The sequence below is a fragment of the Propithecus coquereli genome, unplaced genomic scaffold (genome assembly GCF_000956105.1).
Source record: "Propithecus coquereli isolate 6110/MARCELLA unplaced genomic scaffold, Pcoq_1.0 Scaffold20, whole genome shotgun sequence".
In the NCBI taxonomy this organism is placed as follows: domain Eukaryota; kingdom Metazoa; phylum Chordata; class Mammalia; order Primates; family Indriidae; genus Propithecus; species Propithecus coquereli.
Genome location: NW_012144967.1, coordinates 13,557,489 through 13,583,581, shown reverse-complemented (window position 1 = coordinate 13,583,581; position 26,093 = coordinate 13,557,489). Strand labels below are relative to the sequence as shown.

The following is a 26,093-nucleotide window of genomic DNA, read 5'->3' as shown; positions in this document are numbered from 1 at the left end:
GCTTCCCAGAGTGCTAGGATTACGGGCGTGAGCCACCGCGCCCTGCCAATAAATACCTTTTTAAATAACAGAATTTTAACTCTTAGCAAGCAAGAGATTGGAAGTTGATGGGAATGGGAGAATCAGGGATCTGTTTGTCACTAGCTTTTTTGGGACGCAGAGACGTAGGCCAACTATCAAACACCATAGTGTTTGACAGACTTCTTCATTCTAAAACCTCCTTCAGTCCCCAGCTTCCCTGTCTGAACAACTGCTCTAACTCATTTGATGAGCAAGGCAGGTTCCTGTGAATTGAGAAGGCTAAAGCCAAGTATAGTTTGGATTCAGATCAGATACTGCACAGAGAGTTGAGGTTGGGCCACGGTGAGGAAGAGAAGAAAATATCAAATGTTAACAGAGAGTATCCCCTAAAACTGAGTGCAAGCAGTACTACAGGATTTGGGCCAGCAGGGGTAAATGCAAGAGGCAGCTGTAAATAGAAAACATAAATGTAATAGGAAGTCTAGAAGGCATATCAAGAGCTTTCTACTTTTGGGAGCCCCTTCCAGAGACCCTTAGCCCCGCCTCATAGACTGGCCTCTGGGTGCTCAATCTGGCAATAACTGTGCTCCTAGATGGAAATTTTATGTTTTCAAGTACATTTAACATTATTGTAGTAAGTATATGATGATATTAACAGAGAATCCTCCTTTTTCTTTTATCTTAGAACAAAGTTATCTTTCTCTTAAAATTATTTCTATCTTGTATGATCAGGTTTCTGATGGTAAAATGTGCTGTGGGCATGCATCCTCATGATTAACAAAGGCATTTCCATGCATTTATTTTTCGTATTTATAGTAGGGGTTTATTTTTATTTGGACACATTTTTATTTAAGTCATATTTTCTGAAATATTACATATGAACATAGTAAAAAATCATTAACCAGTTAGCTCACATCACAGGTATGACTGGGGTCCTGCAAAACTAGCCTTATAGAAGGTTGGATTTTACATGGAAGAACAGACGGAAGGTTATGTATCATTTGCCCCAACCAATAATGTAGTTATTTTTTCAAGGTAAACTTTTAATAATTTAAAAAGTAACAAGAGCGATTGTAATTTTTAGATGTTCTTAAAACGTACATTTAATTTTGAAGTCATTCAGATTTTAGAGATGAGAAGCGTAGGAGCCCTGCATCAAGATCTGTGCCTTTATTGTCAGATTTTAGACTTTTAAACTCTATTTTGAAAAAATTTCAAACTTTGCAAGAATAGAACAATGAATTTGTACATACCCTTCACCCAGATTCACTAATTGTTAGCATTTTGCCCCATTTTCTTTTTCTTTCCTTCTCTTAATATGTGTGTGCACGTATATTATGTTTTCTTATTTTCTTTGCCTCCGAAGGACTAGGAATTCCCTTACATAACCAGAACTGCACTACCGTGATCGAATTAAGGAAATTTAAAAATTGATACAATATTATCTATAGACAGTATTCAAAATTGTCTAACTATGCCAATATTATTTACAGCATGCCATCTCGCCCTCATCTCCTTAAATCTGGATATTTCCTCAGATTTTTGTCTTTTTTTGATCTTTTATGATGGAGATCTTGGGAGAGGACAGGCCAGTTGTTCTGCAGAATGTCCCTCGCTTTGGCAATTTGGGTTTACCTGGCAGTTCTGCATTCTCACTCAGATTATGCGTCTTTGGGAGAGTTGCTACTGTGTAAGATAAGAGACGCTATGTCCTCTTGCATCATGCCAGGAAGCACCTGATGTCAGTTTGTCCCATTATTTTTTCGGTACTTCAGTTTATTATTCTCTAGAAGAGTATGTACGCTCTATTGTCTGAGATCAAATCCAGCTTACCTATGTCATAGTGGATATTTTTCTTCCAGCCCAGAAGTTGTTCCTCACTAAGATCTCTTTATTTTGTGAGTTCATAGATTTGGAGTATAAAAACAGATTGGAACTGGTAAACTAAATTAGCCCAGACATTTTATTAATATTAGTCTACTTAGGAGAAATAGGAGTAATTCTCAAATCCAGTCTGAAGAAATATATGTTTAACAAAGAAAAGTTAGTTCTTAGCTAAAAGAAGCTCCTCTATAAAAACATAATCTGTCATAGAATTCCTTTCATAGTAAGCTACCTGTTTTATTATATGTGATTCAATTTCTGTAAAAGAAACTGTTTTAAATTATAAATATTAAGGCGATATGTTAATTAGCTTGATTTAATCATTTCACTATATATGTGTGTGTATATATATCAAAACAGCACATTGTACACTGTAAATGTATACGATTTTTATTTGTCAGTTATACCTTAATAAAGCTGGGTGGGAGAAAGTCTGTTTTCATATATTTGACAAAGACATCTATTGTGTAACACATAAACATTGCACCATTTTGTGAGATTTAATGGTCTAGCCTAGGATTTGGTTTTTGACAACCAAAACGGTTGCCCTTTATGATGCCAATCTCAAAAATGTTAAGAATTTACCCCAAGCGTCTCTTAAGAAAGGGTTTTGGATTTATTGACCATGAATTTATCTTGAATCTTTATATTTTCATTTGTGCCGTTTGGGGAATAATGAGTTGCGTGTTCCACTTGTATTTAGGTATTATTCCTTTCTTCCTCCTTAATTCGGGGGTTACAAACTCAAACATCTAACATCTGAGTCAGAGAAGCAGTCTGAGTATAAGGACTGAAAATACGAGAGTGGACGTCCCAGTACCGGGAGAGCCACCTCAGCTTCGGCGTGTCACTGCCGTGTGGGACTGTGGGGCCAGAGTGGCCAAGATGTTCTCATTTTTCCCTAGGAGCCTCAAATCTGAACTTTTAAACATTGTGAATTCAGTAAAAACATATAAAAGACACTGCAGAAAATAGATATCTCATGGCTTGCTAGTTTATTTCTATCTGAAATATCTCTCGTTTACATTTCAAGTGTACGTTCTAGTTTCTAAGATTTTGGATGAATCCATAGTCCCCCTGATTCCCCACCTAGTAACTGTGACAACTTTTATCATATCATTCTTTCAGCTTTCCTCTTAACACACTGAAGACTATTTTAAAATTATTCTGTGATTATTACATAGAAACAGCTCCATGTGCTACATTATTTTATTGACCTTGACCCAAGGCACGCTAATATACGATAGTAAAATTACAAAATCAGTCCTTTCATCTATTGCTGTTATCAGTTGTTGTTCTTGAGGGTGAGTGGTAACTTCATGGTCGGAAGCCAACTCTTCTAACCTTCTCTCTGCAGCCGTCATTTCATCAAGCTGATAATGTCCGGGGAACCCGCCACCACGGGCTGGTGGAGAGGCCAGCCCGGAACCGCTTCCACCCCCTCCACCGAAGGTCTGGGGACAAGCCAGGACGACAAATATCCTTTTTTGCTGTCTGAGGGAAGTATGAGTTTTGAAATGTTTGGAAGGTTTTCAGGTTTATCTCCCCTGCATTCCCCTTTGGCCTCAGAATCTTCATTTTATGTGATGAACGGAAGCACTAAAAGTAAATGAGCTGCAAACTAGAGACATCTCTGCAGCCAGAATTTGGAAAGATCACTGTAGGTGTTTACTGTGTGAAAACATCGATAAAGTGCAGTTTAATGAAATAACTGAACATAAACACGTAGGTCAGCCCCATTGCAAGGTGTTCTCAGCATTTTCTTCAGAAATCAACAAAAGCAGAGTTAAACCTGACTTTGAATCAGGTTAGAGAGATTTAGTCTATCTAGCAAAAATGGATATACAGATACATGATTTATTTGCATTTCTGTTGATGTGCTGATCTGCTTTTGGAACTTACAGAAGAAATGTCATACCATTTTCTATTTGTGGAGTTTCAAACTCAATAAATGACAACTAATCTATAAATCTAGTATTTAGGAGAATCTTACGCAGTGATGCGTACTCACACCAAACTCTGCTGTGCTGTAGAAATTAAAGAAAAGGAGACGATGAATCTGTTTGACAGTTTTATGTAATCAGTACTTCCTAGGGGTGGGGGGGGCGTCGTGGGGGCAGGCGCTGTTGCCACTGTGTGACCAGCATTGTGCCAAGGGCTTTGGGGACACAGAACTGAGATGGGCTTTGTGGGAGAGGACGCAGAAGTGTGCCAGGAGGGCCTGTGTTCTCACTTCATCTTCTCGGCACTCAGGCGCAGGGGTGGAGGAAGGAGAAAGGCGGGGTGAGTCTCGGGCGGAGAGCTGAGTTCCTGGCAGTGATGGCAGAGCTGGCTTCACGAGCCTAGAAACCAGGAAGTGGGGGAGGGCACTCATGTTTGCGGAGCACCTACCCGTGCCAGGCACCGTGCTGGGTAATTTGTCCATCGTTTAGTCCTCAAGACTCACTGAATCCTTTATTTTTTTAACCCCCATTTTCTGATGAGGAAACTGAGTGTCAGAGTAACTTGACTCGCCCAAGATTCCACTGCTGTGGTTGTAGGGTTCTGGTCAGGCCTGTATTCCCGCCACCCGCCTCCCCGACGCTGTCCGTGTCCACGCAGTGGTGCGGGAGACGGCGTGTGGGGGCACGCAGGGGAAACCCTAACTTTTCTTGCTCTCATACTGCTTGCAGGTTTTAGTCTATGTGGCGGCAAGGACAATGACACCAGGGGCCGTTTATGTCCCCTCGCTCTCCCTCAGGGACACACCACATCTGGTCCACAGAGGTACCCTGGCTAGTTTTGTATATCATGTGGCCATTATGAGGGAAAGTAAAAATGGTAAATGATCTTGAGAACTCTTTTCTGGAATGTCTGATAACTTGAACACAGAATGAAAAAGGTACGAGGGAACTGAGGCGATTCTTCATGCATTTGCACGTGCGGGGGTGGGTAGCACAGCACGTCATTGTCCACATTGCTGGAATTTTCAAGCTAAATACTTAGAGTGTTTCTGTGCTTGATTTAACTATATATGTATGTATATATATTTAAATATATGTTTAATTTCTCAATTGCCTCTTTCTCCTGTCCATGCTCTCATGTCTATGTATGATACGTTATAATGTATATGTGTGTATATATGCGCATGTGTATATATGGCCATCTCAAATACTTTCTGAAGCAAGTACAGTCTAAATATACATGTATACACATAGCTTTATTAACCAAAGGAACAGAAGAGGAGGGAATTGAAGAAAAGAGAAAGAATATTAATTCCTTAAAAATTTTGTTAACTTGGCAGGGCGCGGTGGCTCACGCCTGTAATCCTAGCACTCTGGGAGGCCGAGGCGGGCGGATTGTTTGAGCTCAGGAGTTGGACACCAGCCTGAGCAAGAGCGAGACCCCGTCTCTACTAAAAATAGAAAGAAATTAATCGGAAAACTAAAAATATATAGAAAAAATTAGCCGGGCATGGTGGTGCACACCTGTAGTCCCAGCTACTCAGGAGACTGAGGCAGGAGGATCGCTTGAGCCCAGGAGTTTGAGGTTGCTATGAGCTAGGCTGACGCCACGGCACTCACTCTAGCCAGGGCAAAAGAGTAAGACTCTGTCTCAAAAAAAAAAAAAAATTTGTTAAGTGCCTGCTAGTGGTCTGACACCATTTCAGACACTGCAAGCACAGCGTGGCCCCTGCCCTTAAGCTGCTTGTAGTTCAGTGGGAGAGGCAGCTTAGTGGACAAGTGGCCACGGCACGGTGTGGCATCTGTGGCTGAGGTGTCGTGGGCCTGCATGAGCACATCAGAGGTGCGGCTTCAGCCAGTCTTGGGGAAACAGAGAAGGTGCCTTGGGCAGAATTTAAGGCGTGAAGGATAAGAAGTAATGGCATAACGTGTTCATTCCGCAGATATTTATAGAGCCCCTCTCTGTGCCAGGGGCTGACCCAAGCACTGGGGGCTTGGTGATGAATAAGGGAGACATAGTCCCTGCTTTCTTGAGTTTTCAGTCCTGTGGGAGAAGACAGAAAACAGGCAAAAAAGTAATTCAGGTGGTAGGTAGCAAGTGATATATAAGGGAGTAAAGTAGTTGGGAGGGTATGTTTCAGGCAGATGGAAGAGAATGTGCAAAGTCCCAGAAAGGGAGGCTATGCTGGGTGTTCAGGGGACCCTGTTTCTTTGCAGGTAGTGTATTATGGGGTCTAAGCTGACTCTGTACATGGGTCCACTTGTGCAAGCATCCACAAAGCTGGTCAAATCCTAAGGGAAGGAGAAGAAAAAACCAAATTAATATACAGATAAATTAAAGTTGCTCATCAGACAGTAGGAGTCTGAGTCTCTGATCATGAGCCGAGATCTGTGGTCTCCTCTTAAGCCCCTAACTGGGGTCCTGGGACTGGACATCTGCTGATTCAAAGAAAGTTCTTTAGCCCAGGGTTGCCCATGTATGAAGCAGTCTCTTCTGTGGAGTCAACGGACCATGAGCTCCTAGTGAAATATAAACATGGGAAGATTTTACATTGAAGGTGTTAATCTATTCACAAGAATTTGGAGGAGGAGGAGGGCTGTGATTCCATCTTTGCTTTCATGGCCTGCATCCTGTTGGTTGCAAAATAAGTCACTTAAAATTAATGCCTTGGACATTTAACCATTACCTTCTTAATGACTTTTCATCATTTGAAAGTATGAAAATGGGTTTGAATCTTTTTAGAACAAAAAGAAAAAAATGTATTCAGGACTCTCTTATTACAGCTGTTTCTTGGTTTGAGTGTTATTTTAGGATGGGCAAACTGGCTTAGACAAGGTTCAGTCCTATGATATAATCTCAAATAAAATGAACATTGTTCAACAAATATTCCAGCTTCCTCTCAGAGTGGGCAGCCACAACAAGCAGGGCTCTGGCGCAGAGATTCCTTCTGCAGTGGGAGGTCACACTGCAGAGAAGGCTAGTGCAGTGGGCTTGGCTGTTGGCACGGGCGAGCAAAGACCAGGGCACTGCCTGGCCAGGCCCCAGGCAGGCAGAGGAGAGGTGCCTCCAGAGCTTGCTCCTGGCTGGGGGCTTGGGCTCGAGCACTCGGAATAGAAGCTTCTCTGCCTTTCTGCAGCTGCCCGGTCTGTAGCAGCCCTTCTCACTCCTTAGTCAGGGCAGCAGGTGTGCCGTGTCCCAAACACCATCTTGTTGAATTTCTAAACTATTAATATAAATTTACAGCAAATGAAGAAGTACTTTCTCAAACCTGTAGGTAATACATTGGGAAACAGGGGACATGCTGAAGAATCATAGAAAATACCTTCTTCTAAAGGAGAAGTATTTTTTGAAAGGGAGAAAAACACGTTTAGAAAGTTTCCCAACAAAATTTCGAGTTAACTAGTATGAACAGGCATGAAGAGATGCCTTAACACCTGCCAGAGTTAGGAATGATTCTGTTCTCTGGGAGGGGCCTGGCTTTGATTCTTTTCATCACAATGAGATGAAAATTTTAGGACATTGGTTTATAGGACACTGTTTCTTTGAAATGCATGGCCTATTAAATATGAGAAACGCCACACTCTCTGTACCCTCTCGGAGCCTCACAGTGTGTATTAGCGCTCTGAGAAGCCCTGCAGTTAAGAAAGTTCTTATCTTTAATCCAGGGTTTCCAAAGTTTGTATGATCACAAAACCCAACTTTTTCTTAATACCCGTGTCATCTCGAAGGAGAAGGAAACATTGGTCTTTAGAGTTTTAAGGGAAAAATACTCTGACTGCAAAACTCCACGTGAATCTATTTGCCACTCATGTGCCGCGGGAAACAGGAAGATGCAAGCCTCAGACGGATCCCACCCACATGCCTCCCTTGAAATCCCACTGTAAGATGTGTTCTAGTGGGATGTAGTTGAGGAAAAGGGACAAGAAGAAGTACAGTGACAATAAAGACACGGCTGAGAAATCAGGAAGAACCCAACTGTGGCCAGTTTTCTGTATTAAATCTGACTCTGGAAAGCGTCTTGGTAGTTGGGTTCTATTAAGCAGACTCCGAGTCTACCTACCCCGCCAGCTGCATGGAAGGTCACAGGCCTGCCCCACAAACCGTGTCCCTGGCAGAACACAGAGTTCCAGAGGGTAGGAGAGAAAATGACCGGCCTCCAGGCTGCCTCTAGAAGGCAGTTCCTGAGCCCTGCCCAGGTGCACTTACCACATGGGGACAGGAAGCCAAGAGAAGAACCCTGGCCCTGCTCACCCCGCGCCAGTCAGGCAGCAGCACCAAAAAAAAAGAAAAAAGAAAAAAGAAACGAGACAGGGTGGAACTTGTTTTCAGCTTCTGTGGCTCAGTAACCCCACCCACTGGTAAATGGGCCAACAGATGTCCTCCCTTATCAACAGAAAGAGGAGCTGCTCCCCTTCCTCTGGGGAAGAGTAAGAGCTGTTCCCTCTAACACCCCAGAGTTGAGCGGAGTAGGACTCCCTGTTGATGGATGGAGGCAGTGACTCGAGGAGGAGGATTTTCTTCCACAGACCCACGGGGACACGGGGACAGAGGGAACAGGCTGGGATCACTCAGATCCTAACTCGAGCATCTAGGTGGACGGTGCCCTCATTCAATAAGATGGACCATAAGAAAAGGAACAGATGCGGGCAGGAGAGGGCGAGGGGTGATCAGTTAGATTTTAGGTGGAATTTGAGGTATCCGGGTACTTTAGGTGGAGAGCCCACCAGGCAGCTGGAAATACACACTTGGAGTTCACGAGACCTGTTGGGAACTGGCGGGATGGGTTTGCCAGTTACTGGACTGTGGGTGGTAGTTCGAGCCAAGGCAAGGGTCGGGTTGGCCAAGGTGAGGACGGGCTTCTCCTCCAGGGAGACAGGCCCTGGCCCAGAGGCTCCTAGGAAGCGCTTCCCAAAGCCTCTGCGCCCAAAGTCCCCAGCCTGCCCCTGCTCCCACTCTGCCTGGTGCCCCGTGGTGGTTCTGAGTCCTCCCTGTCCTGCCCCTCTGAGAGCAATGGGAGCAGATGGGGCTGAGGCTGTTCGGCCACAGGACCCCAGGGGACATCAGGAGGGAAGGAAAAGGAGGGGGAAATGGCCAAGGGGCTGAAAGGAGTGTGCGGAGGGATAAACAGAGGTCGGGACAGTGCGGGGACGGTTTTCAAACTCTAGTTTCTATTTCCTATTTCCGTCCATTGCAGCTACCTCTCCTTTGTTTATTCTTTTCGTTATCCCTCCTTTTGCGTTTTCTCCAACACTCCTTTGTAATGTGGAACATTCCTTGAGCCAAGGCTTAACTAATGAAGGAAGTAACAGAGGAGGGGCTGGTGTGGTTTGTTAGCAGCCCAGCGGCCTGTGCCTCCCTTCTGCCTATGCAGGCCCCCAGCGGGCAGCCAGCAACGTTTGTTGGATTAAATGGTAAATTCGGGTTTACAAACGAGGGCGTTTTCTCCGCCTGTAGGTTGTTCTGTAGGGCATGTCAGTGTTACCGCGTAATTAAAGCCACCTGAATGAAGTTTTCTGAAATCTTCGAAAGAACAAATAAACCTTTTCCGGTTTTCCTTGTGTTGCTTTTTTTTTTCTTTTGAGACAAAGTCTTGCTCTGTTGCCCGGGCTAGAGTGCCGTGGCATCAGCCTAGCTCACAGCAACCTCAAACTCCTGGGCTCAAGCGATCCTTCTGCCTCAGCCTCCCACGTAGCTGGGATTATGTGCTACCATGCCCGGCTAATTTTTTTTTTTATATATATATATTTTTAGTTGTCCAGATCATTTCTTTCTATTTTTTTTAGTAGAGACGGAGTCTCGCTCTTGCTCAGGCTGGTCTCGAACTCCTGACCTTGAGCAATCCACCCGCCTTGGCCTCCCAGAGTGCTAGGATTACAGGTGTGAGCCACCGCGCCCGGCCCCTTGTGTTGGTTTTAACTGTAAACTTATAAGTGGCTCTTTTTGTGCCCACAGTTCTTGGGTTTTAAAATATCCATTAAATTAGATGAGACAGTAAGAACCAAAAGAGCTCAGAGGTCCTATCTTTAACTTTTTTCTCAGTTTAATTATGCCGGAACTGTCAGGAATTTATCATATTTTCATGTTGCTAATACCCGGAAGGTTAAAATGCTAACTTATACCTCAGCGTTGAAACAAGCAACGTCTGACCGTTCTGTTGCTGTCACACCACTGCCTTCCACTCTGTTGCCAGCGCTGCGTGATTGGACTTAGTGACCGTAAAGACGGCAGCGTGCTGAGAAAAGTGGTAACTTCTGCTTCATGAAATTCAGCTTTTCTAGACATAGATCGCCAAACCCTGCAGAAGAGAGGAAGGCAGAGAAGCACAGGCTGTGAGACTGGACGTCTCTTCCCTGATGGCTTTGCCAGCTAGGACACTGCTGTGCTTCCTCTCTCACCCTGGTCTTCATCACCTCTTCCTCTTCGGTCCCCTCCCCGGTCTGTTCCAATCCACAATTCACATACTTTAAGCCTGATCATTAATGTTGAAGACATGGCTTCTCTTGAAAACGTCTCTTTTATTGTATTGATTCAGGGTCAGATTAAGAAATAAAATAATGAGACATGAAGGAAAACTAATCCGTAGAGGATGAGACTTGCAATCCTAATGCTCTCCTGAGGAAGAAAACGTTTCACTCTAAATCATCATGAACCCACGAGAGCCCACATTTCCCTGATTCCAGGTTCTGCGTTCACTGGAGATGCCCAGCCCAGACCCCTCCATCAAGCCTCCTGTTTCCTCCTGAGCCCAAGCAGATAATACCTTCTTTTGCAGTCGCCATCCTTCTTGCCAGGAAGCTCCGTGTTTTCTGTTTTTGAGGGCACTTGGTGTTGGCTCACTGTTTGCTGAGAGGCAGCATAGCTTAGCGGAGAGCTCCTGGCTTTGGAGTCAGAGAGCTGTGGGTTCGACCCCTGATCTGCCACGCCAGCGGCAGCAGATTTCTCAGCTCTTCTAGAACTGAGCCTTAGTTTCTTCAGCTGTAAAATGGGGGTAATATCATCTGCCTCCCAGGATTGTTAAGTTTAAATGACACTGTGAACTCACTTAGCACGGGCCTGGCATGTAGTAGGTGCTTAGATATTTTCACATTTTCCATTTTTAAATTTCTGTCTTTAGGTATCTTCTTTATTATTTCTACATTAAGAAATAAAGGTTTGGGATCAAAAGTATTATTGGTAACTGCCAAACTCATATCTCATCCAGTCAGTGATACAGGAGACAGAATGGGCGTGTTTTGGTGGGGGTGGTAGGAGGTGAGCCAGCCGTCAAGGAGGCCGTGCTCCCGTGGGAGGGGACGGGGGGGGGGGATGGCATTGGCACGGGGTTAGAGGCAGGAAATACAGCAGGTTTGTGGAACTCGGACGGCTGGAGTGAAGACAGGAGCAGAAGAGAGCACTGTAGCCAGATTGCAGAACACCGCAATTACCAAGCCAGTAAAGTTTGATTTTACTTTTTAGGCTGAGGAGAATCACTGAAGATTTTTTAGCAGGAGAATAATCTGATTATAGTCTTAAGAAGACTATTCTATGGATGCAGTTAACTAAATTAATGAAAGTAGTGCACACCTATAGTCCCAGCTACTCGGGAGGCTGAGGCAGGAGGATCGCTTGAGCCCTGGAGTTGGAGGCTGCAGTGAGCTATGACCGCACCACTGTACTCCAGCCTGGGCGACAGAGCAAGACCCTGTCTCCAAAAAACAAATAAATAATTAGTTAAAAAAAGAAAACGGCTATCCCGTGCTCAGTGTGTATAGCACAGCATGGCATTGGGTTCACCGTGCATCTGGAATATGTTCTAAGGCATGCTGTACCCAGGGAATGATATAGAATTTATGAAACAGCCCCTGACAACACCAGGACACTGGGAAGTGTATATTTCTCCACAAATCTAATGCAGTTCTTTTTGGGTTATAAGTACCAGGAGCCCACCTTAACTTGAGAAAAGGAAATTTACTGGCTTATGTCACTGGAAGCCCAAGGCTAGATCTAAGAGGTCATACAATAGCATTGAGACTGTGCCACTGCGGTGCCAGTCTGTGCTGACGTCACGTGGAGACAGGCTTTCTCTGATGGGAGACGCCAGGCTCACAGCCTCAGTCGGGCACTCCTTTTGTTCCTCTCAGAAACACTCTCCTTGGCCCTGCTTGTGTCACGATCCCAGCCCCGACTATTTCCAGGGGGATGAAGTCCCTTGACTAGAGTCCCCACCATGAGATAGCCTCACCAGGTCTGGAGTGGGAGTGGAGACGTTCTTGAAAACAAAAGATGCTGGGCAGGCACAAACAATGAGAAACATCCACATGAGTCATGCAGAGACCACACTGGTTAGAAGACAGAGGAGTAGACTGTCCTAGAGGAAGCTGATAAGAGAAAGCGTGGAGGAAGAGCTGTCTGGTGGAGAGATAAAGACAAGAGCCAAAGCCTCAGTCTAACGCTCTGTGAATCCACCTTCTTAATTCTGCTCCAGCTTTGTTAATTCTTACTTTTCCTTTATTCAAAATTCTACTTTGATGGTAGTACTTTTGGAGCCAATTACTCCTCGCAGGCCCTGGATGAGAGTTGGCCGAGGTAAGCCATATTTTAAAAGAGATGATGGACATGTGTTTTTTTCGATGGTTTCACTTTATTTTACCCACCTTGAATGTTGTTTTAGAAATTTATGATATAAAGCATAGAATCTTGTTTTCTCTTATAAAACTTAAGTCTGATTTCAGTACAGGGGTTAGGGGTTACCTGAGGCCAGGAGTTCGAGGCTGCAGTGTGCTATGATCACACCTGTGAATAGCCACTGCACTCCTGCCTGGGCAACATAGTGAGACCCCATCTCTAAAAAAAAAAACCAAAAAAACAAAAACTTAAGTCTTTCTATATATAACTACAAGCTTATATGAAAGTCTAAGATGAAAAATTATTTAAGTAAATCTAGATCTTCATATTTAAAACCAAATAGAAACAAATTTGTAATACATTTACCAACAGAATACTCTGGTTTGGTAGTCCTATGTCTGCGATAGGGAAGAATAAGTGCCTTTTCTCTGGGTGTCTTAGTGAGCCGCTGAAAGGAATGAAAGACTCTTGAAATGGTAATTTGCATGATATATTTGATCTAGGGTCTCTTTGAGTATTTTTGTACCCAGTATAGAAGATGACAGAATATAAAAATAACTGAAAAAGACTGCTGCATCCATTTGTGTTATCATTTTCAAACCACCGAGCCAGATTTAGGAGGCATTTGAAATGTACGTATCAAAAATATTTATCTCTCTGGGTTGAGATCTACTCTCCATCCACTCTCGGGAATCTGACTGAGTGCTTCCTATGAGTAATATGGCCTGGATCTCGGAGAGGAAATAAGGATGGTAACAGCAGCCTCTACCTCAAGTGGGTTTTCAGCTACCCTCAAGAATCTAGGGACCTGAGACTGTAGGATCAATACAATCTCTTATTTTAAATCAGAAAAAGGCATCTCCAAACTGATATTTTTCTTATGTATATCCAAGAAAAAAATGTCTTATGCTTTCCAGAGCACTGGGATTGGTCAGATTAATATTTTCATAACCTGGGTAGCTGTAGCAAGTATATTCCTCTTCATGGCCATCCATACAGGAATGCAAAATGTTTGCATCTGAGATTGCCAAGGGCTCCCCCAACGCACACTCAGAGTGCGTGATGAGGGGTAACTGTTTATGCGTCTGGAGTAAGACCTTACAGCCCCGGAGAAGAGTCAGTCATGGATTTGAACAGTTTCAAAAGGGATTCAAAGGGGCTTGTTTGCCTTTTCCTTGATTCCTTAACGCCTGCTAGTTAATCTTGTTCTTATGGATTTGTGCTTGATTTTATCCTGGAGATCAGAGATCAGAGGAACAATTAACAAGTTAGTAATGATGAGCACAATGAGTGCGGGCTTCTCAGGTTGTATGGGAGGCGGGTAGAGGAGCAGCGCTCACTCCAGGCCTCTCCTTTGCTCCCTGGGATTGAACTGCTTTCCCTTTTATGTTGTTCCTGTTCTCAAAGGCAGCAGCCTCCTTGGAAAGAAGAGAAGCACCCTGGGTTCCGGCTGACATCTGCACTTAACAGGTACGAGGGCTGTTTTGTAGCCGAAGTAGATGTTAAAGGAGACCGAGCAGTTTGATTGTCCTGATACTCTTTACATATCATCCGATTGTTAGAGTGTATTTATGTCCGTTGTGTTTATATGAAGTGTTAAAAAACCAACCCTACCAGTTATTGAGTGTCTACAGGGGACAGTACAGTACATGAGGTCTGGAGTGGGACTACCAGGGTTTGCCTCTCACTGTGTGACCTTGACCAGATTATTTAACTTCTGGATGCCTCAGTTTACTCATGTGAAAAATGGAAATAACTGTACCTGAATCATGGGATGGTTGTGAGGATTGAATAAGATAATACATGGTAAACACAAGTGTTCAGTAAACATCAACTTTTGTCATGATCTCTTTGGGCCAGACTCTAGGAGTGAGAGTTCTACCTACGTTATTTTTTTCAGTCCTGACAACACCCTACGAGAATGAGTATTATTTTCTGTTCTAAGAGTTAGATGACTTGTCCGGGACCCCTTAGCTGATATGTGAAGGAATTGGATTTATAGTGGGAAATGTTAACCATCCACAAAGGGAGGAGTTGCAAGAGGCCCCGTCCCCATCCTCGGCCTCAGTCCTCCCCAGTGCCCTGCTGGTCCTTTCTCCTCCAGCCGGTCTCCCCCAGGCCCACGACTGGCTGGATACAGTATCTCATCTGTAAATATTGCTAACAGTATAAGGCTGATGACCTTCTTACCTTTGAAAAAAACATAACCTTTGCACAGGTATCATGAAGCAAAGAAAAACAAAGAAAAAAAACATAACCACAATGCCATTATTACACTTAAAATTAAAAATAATTCCTTAATAAGATTTAATACCCAGTCTGTATTCAGATTTTCCCAGGCGTGTCTCTGCATTTGATTGGCAGTCTCTTGAATCTCTTTGAACGGATCAAGGGCTGGAATCTGAACCCAGTTCTCTCTGATTCCAGAGGCCACGCTCCTCCTGTTGCACCACATAGATTCTTCCGTTGCCACGTCCCTCATCTGAAGCCATGTGGCTTAATAGCCACCTGAGTCTCTCTCCTATAACAGACCACAATGTAGCATTGTAGGCTACTTTGAAGTTGCTCATAAGTCCTTTTTATGGCAGATAGTTTGACCCTCAGATGAGATAAATAAATAATCATCTCTTGGAGCCAAGGCTGTGTAAAAATTGGAGCTATCTGCAAGAATTTCAGAAATTGGCAAGGGCTCAGAGGTTCCTGAACTTTTAAGAGCACTTTACACTCTCAAAAAATCACTGAAGCCCTCAAAGAGTGTTTGTTTATGTGAGTATCTACCAATATTTATCTATTGATATTAGAAATTAAATGGAAAAAACTTTAAAACATACTTAATGCATTTTAAAATAGCAATAATAAGCATTTAACATAACTAATATCTTTTTAAAAAGAAACATAATTATATTTTCCAAAACGAAAACGCTTACTGCAAATGGTGGCATTGCTGTACCTTTCACCAATCTCCTGACAGCAGCTGGATCCTCTGCTCCTGCACCGTTCAGCCTCCATGTAGCTGCTGGGCGACCCCGCCTTGCTGGGAGGGTGCAAGAGTGAAAGGCAAAGGATGTTTTAGCATTATTTTGAAAATGGTCTTGACCTTGCATACCCCCCGAAAGGGCTTGAGAACCACTGCTCTGGGAACATTATTCTCAGATGAAGAAAACCTAGTGCAGCCACAGGTCGCACTGGTCCCAGCCGTCTTCTGACTTGCGAAGCGTAGTGAGGTCTCAGAGGGAAGCTGTGAATCCAAGGCCTGCCCTCTGGAAATGGATCACCCTGCCATCAGCTCCAAAGTGCAAGCCTGTAGAATACAAATTAAAGCCTTTTGGGATGTGGGCAATTCTCAGAGGCTGTTATGGATGTAAGGGACTTCAGGTAGGTCCTAAGCCCTCATTTTACGGGTGATTGTAAATCGGTTATTCTTGCCTTCTTTCCTGTTGGAGATGTTCAACACAGAATATTGTGCGTTCACTAAGGAAAAATGGATGTTCAGCCAGACTCTCTCCTCCCCTCCTTAGGACCAATTCCGATTCTGCTCTTCACACGAGTGCTCTGAGCACCAAGCCCCAGGACCCCTATGGAGGAGGGGGCCAGTCAGCCTGGCCTGCCCCATACATGGGTAAGACACACAGGCCCCCTGCCCACAGCGGCTGTGCTTTCTCCTTCTGTCCTGTGGGAACTGAGAGAGGAAAGCGTGAACGGCACACGCACCTCCCCGGCCGGCTGGTCTTCCGAGAAGCTCCGGCAGGGGAAGTGCGTATGTGTGCATGGCGCGGTTGGGATGGGTGCGGGGCGGCACGTGCCTCGCCCTGCTGCCCCCGTGGCACACTCTCCCTTGTTGGCATCTCTTGGCCCTTGCGCTTCCTTCTCCCCGCCGGCACGGGCCCTTTCCTGGGCCCTCACCATCTTCCACGCGGACTCTGACAATAACTTCCCAACTGCCCTCCTGCTTCCCAAAGTCTCATATCCCTTCAGTCCAATTTCATGTTGGGCTCTCTGCGGGTCCTCTTTTCCCACCCAGGATCGGAACAAACTGAGAACTAAAACCAGATGTAACAGACGGAGCTAAATATCACCTTTACTACTGATAAGACCAGGTCGAGGGAAGTGGCTTCTCTCTGTGGGTCCGTGGGCCTGTTACGACTGAACCCCAGAACGAGGCAGACTCCCGAGTGGCCCCCCAGGGAGGAGTAGTCAAGTGAGACTGGGACGGGCAGAGCAGAGCAGGTGACCGCGCCCGAGGGAAGGCACGCCCTGGGAGGAGGAGAGGGAGCTGGGTTGGAGCTGAACGTCGCCTGCTCAGTCATTCCCCCTCTGCTGGTCAGGTCACCATTCTGCCTCCCTTGGGCCAGCGTGAGTACAAGGGTGGGGAGAGGCCACGAGTGACCAGGAAGGGGAAGAGGCATACTCACGCCACCTCGCACCATCTGCTCCCAGAGTGAGCCCAGTCTCCCTTCCAAGTACTAACCAGACCCAACCCTGCTTAGCTGCTGAGATCAGACGCGATCAGGCGCGTTCAGGTTGGGATGTCCACAGACTGGACCCAAATCTGATCGTCTTACTCTCCTGCTTAAATCCCTCCATGCCACCTCCTTCCCTCTAGAAGAAAGAGTCCAATCTCCCGTTTTAGAACGACTCAAGCCCCGGATCTGGCCCCTGCCCGCCTCTCTCCCTTCTCTCCCCACTCCCCTGCCTCACTCCCCAAGTCGGTGTAGACCACTCTGAGTTCTCCTAGCGTTTCATCCTGTTCCCACCGCTTCCTCTCTTAGCTCACTCCCGGCCTTCTGGCCAGTCTCCTCTCGAGCCGCAAGCCTCAGCCTGTGTACCCACGTTTGTGGAGCTATCCTTGACCTTTCTCCTTCTCAGCTCAGAATTACTCGTGTCCTTCTAACATTGCAAATCTCCTACCTGCAGACAGCTGTCTTAGCACCTGTGCACTTGACTGCTTTTTACGTGGATGTGCTTTTCCTTCTCTGCCCGTGTAGATTCCTTGAAGGCAGCATGTTAAAGGTCTCATCCTCTCCAGCCCCAGCACCGTGCCTGGTACGCAGGAGCCCTCCCGGGTGGAGAGGGGGAAATCACACAGGGCCCGCGTGTACAGAGTGCTCGCCAGAGCACACTCTGGGTGCTGGCATTTAACCTGCATGTGAAGCGAGGTTGCCTCATTCAGACACCTTGCAAGCCTGCCTTTCTGGTGTTTATAATCTAGAAAGAACAACGACCTGGAATTATCCATTCCGTCTGCAGTTTCACTCTTATCCACAAGCAAGGGCTACGTGTTTGCTCTTGAAACAGGAATAAGTAAATCTTTGGCCAAGTTACCAGCTTTTATGGTTTTCTTTACTTTTTGGACTATTTAAAGTCTAAATAGTCTCTGTTCCTTCCAAGGAGAACATTCGTGGTCTTGTTTCCTTGCATATAGTGGGGATGGGATTTAATAATAATTGTTGCTATATTTGTTCCCTTGGTACAATTTAGAGAAGACTACGTTTGCCTAAATGATAGTTGGCTTGTAAAGTACGAGAGCTTTCAGAATTGGTTAGGGCCGTCTAGCCATGTTTCCACACATGGCAATAGGAGAGTAAAGTTGGCAGTGATGTTGGAATTGGAGATGGGTCCGCCGCGCACTGCTTAGAGGAGTGGTGTGTGGGAAGAGGGAGTAGTTTAGCTTCAGGACAGGTAGAGACGGGGATACATAAACGAAGCCTTAAAAAAGCAGAGGCTGTGATGGTGGGGGCGGCCTGTGAGCGCAGCTGGGCCTTCGTCCCCCTTGACGGGGAGGGGGCCGAGCGGACAGACTTTCACCCCAGAGCCCCTGCATTTCTGCCTCTGCTGTCCTTCATTCGCACTGTGCTCTGCCCAAAGCTTCCGCTTCTCTAAGAAAGGGCCAAAGGCCCAGAGAGAACAAGGGGATCACAGGCAATTTAAGGAGTTTCTGAGGCTCGCATGCAAAGAGAAAAAAGTAGCTGAAGAAAGTGATTACCTGAAATGAAGTATTCATGCTAAGAGTGCTTGTAGCCTCTGAGGGAAGAGGTGAGAAATGTCAGAAGGTACGAGGATGAATAAGAAAAACAAAAGAATATAAATATTGTTCCAGGTCAACAGAGAGATGAGAAAAGCTAGAAAGAAGGAAAGAAGTCCTGGAGCAGGGTTCCTGGATTGACCTGAGAATCTCGGTGGTCTCCTCTTCAAATCAGCAGTTAGAAATTGCTGGGTCACAATCTCTAACACCCACGGGATGTCCGAGCCGGGTGCCTGCTCCTGCAGTTGCCCCGCGAGTACAGCAGAACTCAGAAACACATCCTAATATGGACGTGTTTACATGGGAAAGCCAGTGTGTTTAAAATATTATCCAAGTCTCCAAGGATGGGAATTATTTCTGGAGAATTATATTTGTTGGTGGGAGCTATTTTAAATAGCTTCGTGTATTTTCCCCCTGTAATTCATTAAAGTTTTTCATTTTCTTTCCTTTTGGATTTTAAAAATATCAACTAGCTTTGCAAAAAGGTATTTCTTATTATAGGACCAACCAAATAAAGATTTAAAAAGTGATGGGAAAGTATAATTAAAGCCCAGAACTAGGTTCTATAGTGGCAGCAATAACTGTTCTTTGCCTGGGAATCCGTCCTGAGCATAGCGATGTAGCCCACTGTTTGTTGTTGTTGTGAGCAGATGATAAGAGAGCATCTGCTCGTAGCTTAACTGCGTAAGCAGTAAACTGGGATACATTCACGAACAGAGCTTTGTGTCCCAAGAACATAAAGCCATTAGTCTGATACATGTTTAGTAATTTTCATAATGGTTCTTGAGTTGCATGACAATTAGGCATGAATGTTGAGTAGTTGATATAAATGACAAAAATAAACTTCTATATAACCAAACAACATTTTAATAATATCTCTCTTGTTTAATTATCTAGACTCTATGAAGAGAAATGTTGACCATTTCCCTGACAGCACGTGCAGTTTAGTTATCTTTTCACACTTACATGTGGAGCACAAGGGCTCTCTGGGACATTTGCCCTGTCCCATAGCCTGGACCTGTCCCCAGCTCCCCTCCTCTCACTACCAGCGCGTGGAGGAAGAGGCTGGGGTGGTCCGTGCTCTTTCAGGGAGCAGTCGAGAGCTAAGGGCAGAAGACTGCGTGACAGTCACATCCCCACACCCAGGGCTGTAGAAGCTGAATATCCATCTTTGGGGACTACGGTCCTCAGCTCCTCCTCTCAGAGCCGGGGAGCGGGTATGGCTTGGACTTCAGTGGCCTTTCCACCTGCAAAAGAAGCTTTGACCAACAGAGTTAAGGAGAAGGCTTAAAACGCAAGCAACCCTGAAAGATGTAGGCCTGCTGATTGCGTGGATGGGGGCGAGGGGCCGCAGGAAGCACAGCGTCCCCGGTCTAAAGAAGGACAAAAAGAATGTCACCTGGGTGATGGCAGGAGGGCCCAGAAGGGGGAGGCAGAAACACCAGAGGCTTCTTTTAGGATATGCTCTAGCTAAGTGTCTCCTTGTCTTCCCCTCTACTTAGCAAATCCAGACCGTGCAAGGAGTTATTTCGGCTTTGCCCGGCGTGGGAGCCGTGGGAGCCGTAGAAGGAGCAGGGCCTCGGTGCCGCTCAGTGAGGAGAGGTCGGCCCTGGGTGGCTCTGAGGCTGCGAGGTTTCCTGGAACTCAAATGCAGCCTTGGTCATCGCTGTTCCTCCCCTGTGGGACTGATACCAGTTAGATTCCTCTGTTTCTAGATAGCCAGTCACAGCGCGTTCCTTTTTGTTTTTAACCCTTTGTTTATAGCGGTATCCTGTGATACTTTTTATCCGGTAGTAAAAGTCCAGGCTTGGCTATTTTGATTATACGTTAGCTTAGTTTTTGATGTTATCGCCACCACCATCCTTCTGGTCACCCACATGCAAAACCTGGCAGTTATATCTGGTCGCGCTCGTGCCCATGCCCCTCACCTCCGTTCAGTAGCCGAGCAGCGCGTCTCAAATCCGCCTCTGATCGTCTGTCCTCGCTGCCAGTATCCTACTTCGTCCTTCTTGGCTGGACCATTGTTTTAGTTTCTACTTGGTCTCCCTGCCACGAGGCTTTTCAATCCATCTCACCCTGTGTTGCAGAGCAGTCTCTCTGAAGCTTGGTTCGAATCACGTGACTTCTCTAACCAAAACCCTCTCTCCCCACATCGCGCCAGACTGCTGGTAGACTCGGTCAGTGTAGCCTGGTCTCCCACTCCTCCCATCCTGTGCCGCAGCCAGACGGCAGCACCCCCTGCCCCTGCTGAACGCACCGCACCGTCCCTCTCCTCCTCGTTCCTTGCCTGCCCCTCTGCTTCCTCCTCCCCTCCTCTCCCTCTTCCTTCTCCTGACCTGCACTGGGGCATCTCTTTCAGCCTCACTTCCAGGTGTCTAAATCCTCCCAGGTACAGCAAACTGGTTAGGGACATGGACATTCTGCAGGCACACGGCCAGAACTCTAGTCCCAGAACTTCCTAGCAGTCTGATCTTGGGGATAACAGCACCTACCTCACAGCAGTACCGTGAGGGCTACACGAGATCGTCTGTGTAAAGTACCCGGCACATAGTAAGTGAACAGTGACGTTGGCTGCCGTTAGCATTTTACCGTTACCCTTCAATGCCTAATGCAGGTGCCACCTCCTCCATGAAGCCTTCCTTCCCTTCCAGTCTCATGGAGAGGGTGGCACTAATGGGACATCACGTAGGGTGTCTGCCAGCCACCCAGGCAGTTTCATGTGATAGCCCTCAGTTGAGTCTCTATGTTCCAGGGACAGGTCAGCCTTAGTAATTACGCCAGGCGTGATTGGTGTCTTCATGACAGAGAGATGCTTTGACATACCAGACCAGATTGCTGTGTAAAACTTAGTCTTTAATTTTTAATAGGATCACTTTTTAGTGTTCAAGAATAGTCAAGTTCCCTGCCTTTTCCAAATAGGAGGGTCCCAGAAAAGCCACAGTGTAAGTCGGAAGCTTCTTTCCTCTTCCTTGGACAGTGCTGATTGCGGAGCCACAGCTTTTATCTCTCCGCCCCTCGCTTTCTCGCATCCTCCTGTTCACGTCACTGACTTCAGATGTGTTCAGTCACTGAGAAAGCTGCAGCCTGGTCCAGGACTCCCAAAGAGTGGGCCGAGGACCGCAATAGTCCCCTGAGATGGTGATTAAAAATGTACACTCGTTGGTCAGTTCTCACACCTTCTGGATCAAAATCTTTGAGGACTGGCCCCCACAGTCTACATTTTAACAAGCTCACCCAAGTAGTCTTTATGTGCACTGCAGCTAAGTTTTCAATAACTCACTTAGATTCTGTATCCACGGGCCTGGGAGAAATTCTTTGTGACTGTGCCTAGTTGATTGACCTCTTAGTGCTCCTGGCTCCACTAAAATTTTAATTCTTCTACCATGTTCTATCTTCTCACCTGGCCCCAGCTAGCACTTAGTGCAGGATCTTAATAAATATATGTTTAATGAATGGTTATTGGACATTTTGTTTAAATTTTATAGACTAATCAGGTTAACTTGTAGGTTCACCTTAGCCAGAAACTTATCTAAACTTTAAGCAAGCTATATTTAAAGGCTTAGACCTTAAAAATCTGTCCTGATTCCGTACTGAAAACTTATTTATTATATTTGATTGCTCCAAAGGGAATGGTAAGATATTACATTCTTGGCACAATTCTTTAGTTGTAGCTCAGAGCAATAGGAAATACTACACTTTGTCATCTGCAGTATAATTTATGAATAAAAAGTACTTCATTCAGCCAGAACTTATTCTAAGTCAAATTTTAAAAGCTTTATGAATATACCCTTTAAATTGATTTAGACTCCAGATATATTTACTTCTTAAAATAACTTGACTGTGCAAGAAATACATATATAACAACATACAGCATGGAGCTTCTGGTTTGTTCCTGGAGACACCAATGGTAAGTGTCAAACAGGGATGTGGACTTTTGGAGTTGCCTGCCCTCACCCTGATCATGAAGCATTTGTAAGAGTGTTCCGATCTATACTTCTTTACTTTGTGATTTGAATAGAGGTTCTCAGACTTTGTAAAAATTGTTTTTCTCTCAGGACAGAGATAGTAAGAAAATTTAAGACTGAGACAAGGAGACAATTTTAAAGGAAAAGAAAAGTAGATAGGAACCAACCGTAGACTCAAATTAGCTACATCTATTTTTACTATAAATGCTAAGGCACCTTGAATGAACATCAGTGTATCAAAGCTGCCTTAGAATTTTCAAAATTCTATTTTAAATCAGAAAGAGTTACTAATTCATGAATAAATGAAAATGAGAGCACCACATAAAAGTGTTTTTTTCCTTTCCCACCAGGTTTCTGTGACGGTGAGAATGATGGACACGGGGAAGGTATGAACTGGTTTTTCCTACCTGTTTTGGACTGAGGTGCTCACTGCAGTGCGCATGACCTTTCAGTAGCTTAACTAATTAATATTTATGTTGTCAGGCCTCCCCAAAATGCTGACAACTGCTGATTGGCTTACTTTTTAGAGAGCCTCTAGAAAATTAAGGCTAGCCATGATCAAGGCCATGAGAAAGGAAATGTGTGGATTACATTACAAAGGTTCCTTGTTATCCAAGTCCCCCCAGTCCCACGGTCACAAGGCTGTTCAAGGAAGCAAACGTTGTAATCACATGAAAATATGAATGAACTGATGATTTAAACAATCAGTTATTCCAGTATCCTTCCCTCCTCAACACTGTCTCTGCCCATTTAGAAAGTCTTTGTGAGTCAGTAATTGGCAGATATAAATAAACAAGGCAGGGAAAATGCAAATTGTTGAAAATTGAAACTGCAAATCTTGCAGAAGATGCTGAGTTTCATAAAGCCAATAAAATCATATTGGAGACCTGTGGAAATGACACTCAAAGCCATTGACAAAGGCGGGTCTGACACAGTTCATTTATTCCTTCAGTACCAGGCACTGTTTTCTTTTCTCTAAATCTTTATATGTCTGGAATTTAATTTTCAAAATCTGAAAATGAACAACTAAATTAGGTTTGTATGTCACAAAGATAAGACTCATGGAGGACACGACAAACGAAGAGCATCTGGCACCAGAAGCACAAGTCTCTGTTGTCATCCTGCATACTCCTTTTCTGGGCAAGCCGTTTCAGGCCATGAATAAAATCATGAAAAGTTAAAACATCAAGAAACATCTAATCCATTAGAACGGAAATAAAGAAGTGGCTTCAAGGTTGTTTGCATTCCCCAATGAATTCTTTAAAGAATTCCCAACAAATCTTGGGTGTGAAAAGAGACCGAAAACAATGGAAACTGTCCCCATTCAGGCACTGGAGTCTGCCCCAACCGTATTCTTATCCTCAGCCTCTGCTGAGGGGCAGCCTTGGGCTGTGAAGCCACCATACCCAGCCCTTGAAGCTTATCCTAGCATCCAGCAGTACCTTTCAGAGCAATTTTCTATTCTTGATCTCCCATTGTACCAGTTTATAAAGGCTCTCAAAGCCTATTTTTCTCATCCTCCAGTTTGTTGAGAGTCAGCTGTAGGGTCAGCATTTGCCAGGCACTATTTTAAGCACTCCCCAGCAGAGAATAAAACAAAACCTCCTCCCTCATGGAGCTTATGTTTCTGAGGTAGTTTATATCTATGATTAGACCAGGTAACATTTGAAGAAAAGAAAGCCTACGAGAATATTGACAAAATAAGCTCTTCAAAAGAGTGGTTTGAATATCAGGATTAAGAGAGACACCTGGGAACATTGATAAAGCCCGGACTATGTTAGCAGAAATGACACTGTTACGATGGTGCCGGGAAGGTTAGCTGTGAAGAGCGTCATATCATGCGTGCTCCTACCGTGCTGTCAGAGAAATTAGACCCCCATCCATACCTAATCCATTTAGGGGTTCACATTGCAATTATATCCTAAGTTGTTGTTGTTGTTTCAAAATATTAAGGGGGTACACATGTTTTTGTTACATGGATACCTTTTATAATGCTAAAGTTAGGGCTTTTATAATAGTATGCCCATCACCTAAATAGTGTTCATTGTGTCGAATAAGTAAGTTTTTACCCCTCTTCCTTCTCCCCTCCTCTCTTCTTGATTTCCAATGACCTTTACATCTCTTTGTGCTTGTGTGTGCCCATCAATTAGCTCCCAGTTATTAGAGAGGACATGTAGTGTTTGTTCTTCCATTCCTGAGATACTTCACTTAGGATAATGGTCTCCAGTTCCATCCAAGTTGCCGCAAAAGATGTTATTTCATTCCTTTTTATGGCGGAGTAGTACTCCATGGTCTATGTATACCACATTTTCTTAATCCACTCATGAATTGATGGGTACTTAGGTTGATCCCACATCTTTGCAGTTGTGAATTGTGCTGCAATAAACATTCGAGTGCACATGTCTTTTTGATAAAATGATTTCTTTTCCTTTGGGTAGATACCCCGTAATGAGGTTGCTGGGTAAAACAGTAAGTCTACATTTATTTCTTTGAGGAATCTCCATACTGTTGTCCATAGAGGTTGTACTAATTTGCAGTCCCGCCAACAGTGTATAAGTGTTCCTTTCTCTCTGCATCTATGCCAGCATCTGTTGTTTTTTGACTTTGTAATCATGGCCATCCTGACAGGGGTAAGGTGGTATCTCATTGTAGTTTTAATTTGTATTTCCCTGATGATTAGTGATGTTGAACATTTTTTCATGTTTCTTGGCCATTTCTCTATCTTCTTTTGAAAAACTTCTGTTTGTGTCTTTTGCCCTCTTTTTAATGGGGTTGTTTGGTTTGTTTGAGTTCTTTGTAGAGTCTGGATATTAACCGTTTGTTGGATGTATAGTTTGTGAATATTTTCTCTCATTCTGTAGGTTGTCTATTTACTCTGTTGATATTTCCTTCGCTGTGCAGAAGCTTTTTAATTTAATCAAGTTCCATTTATTTATTTTTGTTGTTGCTGTATTTGTCTTTGGGGTCTTAGTCATAAATTCTTTGCCTAGGATAATGTCTAGAAGAGTTTTTCTTATGTTGTCTTCTAGAATTTTTATTTTCATACCTTACATTTAAGTCTTTTATCCATCTTGAATTAATTTTTGTATATGGCAAGAGATAGGGGTCCTGTTTCATTCTTCTGCATGTGGCTATCCAATTTTCCCAGCACCATTTATTGAATAAGGCTTCCTTTCCCCAGTGTATGTTATTGTTTGCTTTGTCAAAGATCAGTTGGTTGTAGGTAGATGGTTTTATTTCTGGGTTTTCTATTCTGTTCCATTGGTCTATGTTTCTACTTTTATACCAGTACCATGCTATTTTGGTTACTATAACCTTGAAATATAATCTCAAGTTTGGTAATGTGATGCCTACAGATTTGTTCTTTTTGCTTAAGATTGCTTTGGCTATTCGTGCTCTTTTTTGGTTCCAAATGAAGCATAGAATTATTTTTTCTAGATCTGTGAAATACGACGTTGGTATTTTAATGGGGATTGTGTTGAATCTGTAAATCACTTTGGGCAGTATGGACGTTTTAACAAGGTTGATTCTATTAATACAATCCATGAGCATGAGATGTTTTTCCATTTGTGTCATCTATGATTTCTTTCATCAGTGTTTTATAGTTCTCCTTGTAGAGGTCTTTAACCTCCTTGGTTTACATCCTAAGTTTT

At 44.3% G+C, this 26,093-nt stretch overlaps 1 protein-coding gene across 1 annotated transcript in view; it reads left to right on the top strand.

Annotated features, from left to right (window-relative positions):
- Positions 1 to 26,093, top strand: part of CRTC3 (CREB regulated transcription coactivator 3) — a 97,665-nt gene that overhangs the window by 48,574 nt on the left and 22,998 nt on the right. The window contains exons 3-7 of the mRNA XM_012643796.1: positions 3,263 to 3,382; positions 12,353 to 12,414; positions 13,861 to 13,923; positions 15,972 to 16,072; positions 22,791 to 22,826. Coding sequence (XP_012499250.1) covers positions 3,263 to 3,382; positions 12,353 to 12,414; positions 13,861 to 13,923; positions 15,972 to 16,072; positions 22,791 to 22,826 — 382 coding nt within the window. The remainder of the gene's footprint in view (positions 1 to 3,262; positions 3,383 to 12,352; positions 12,415 to 13,860; positions 13,924 to 15,971; positions 16,073 to 22,790; positions 22,827 to 26,093) is intronic.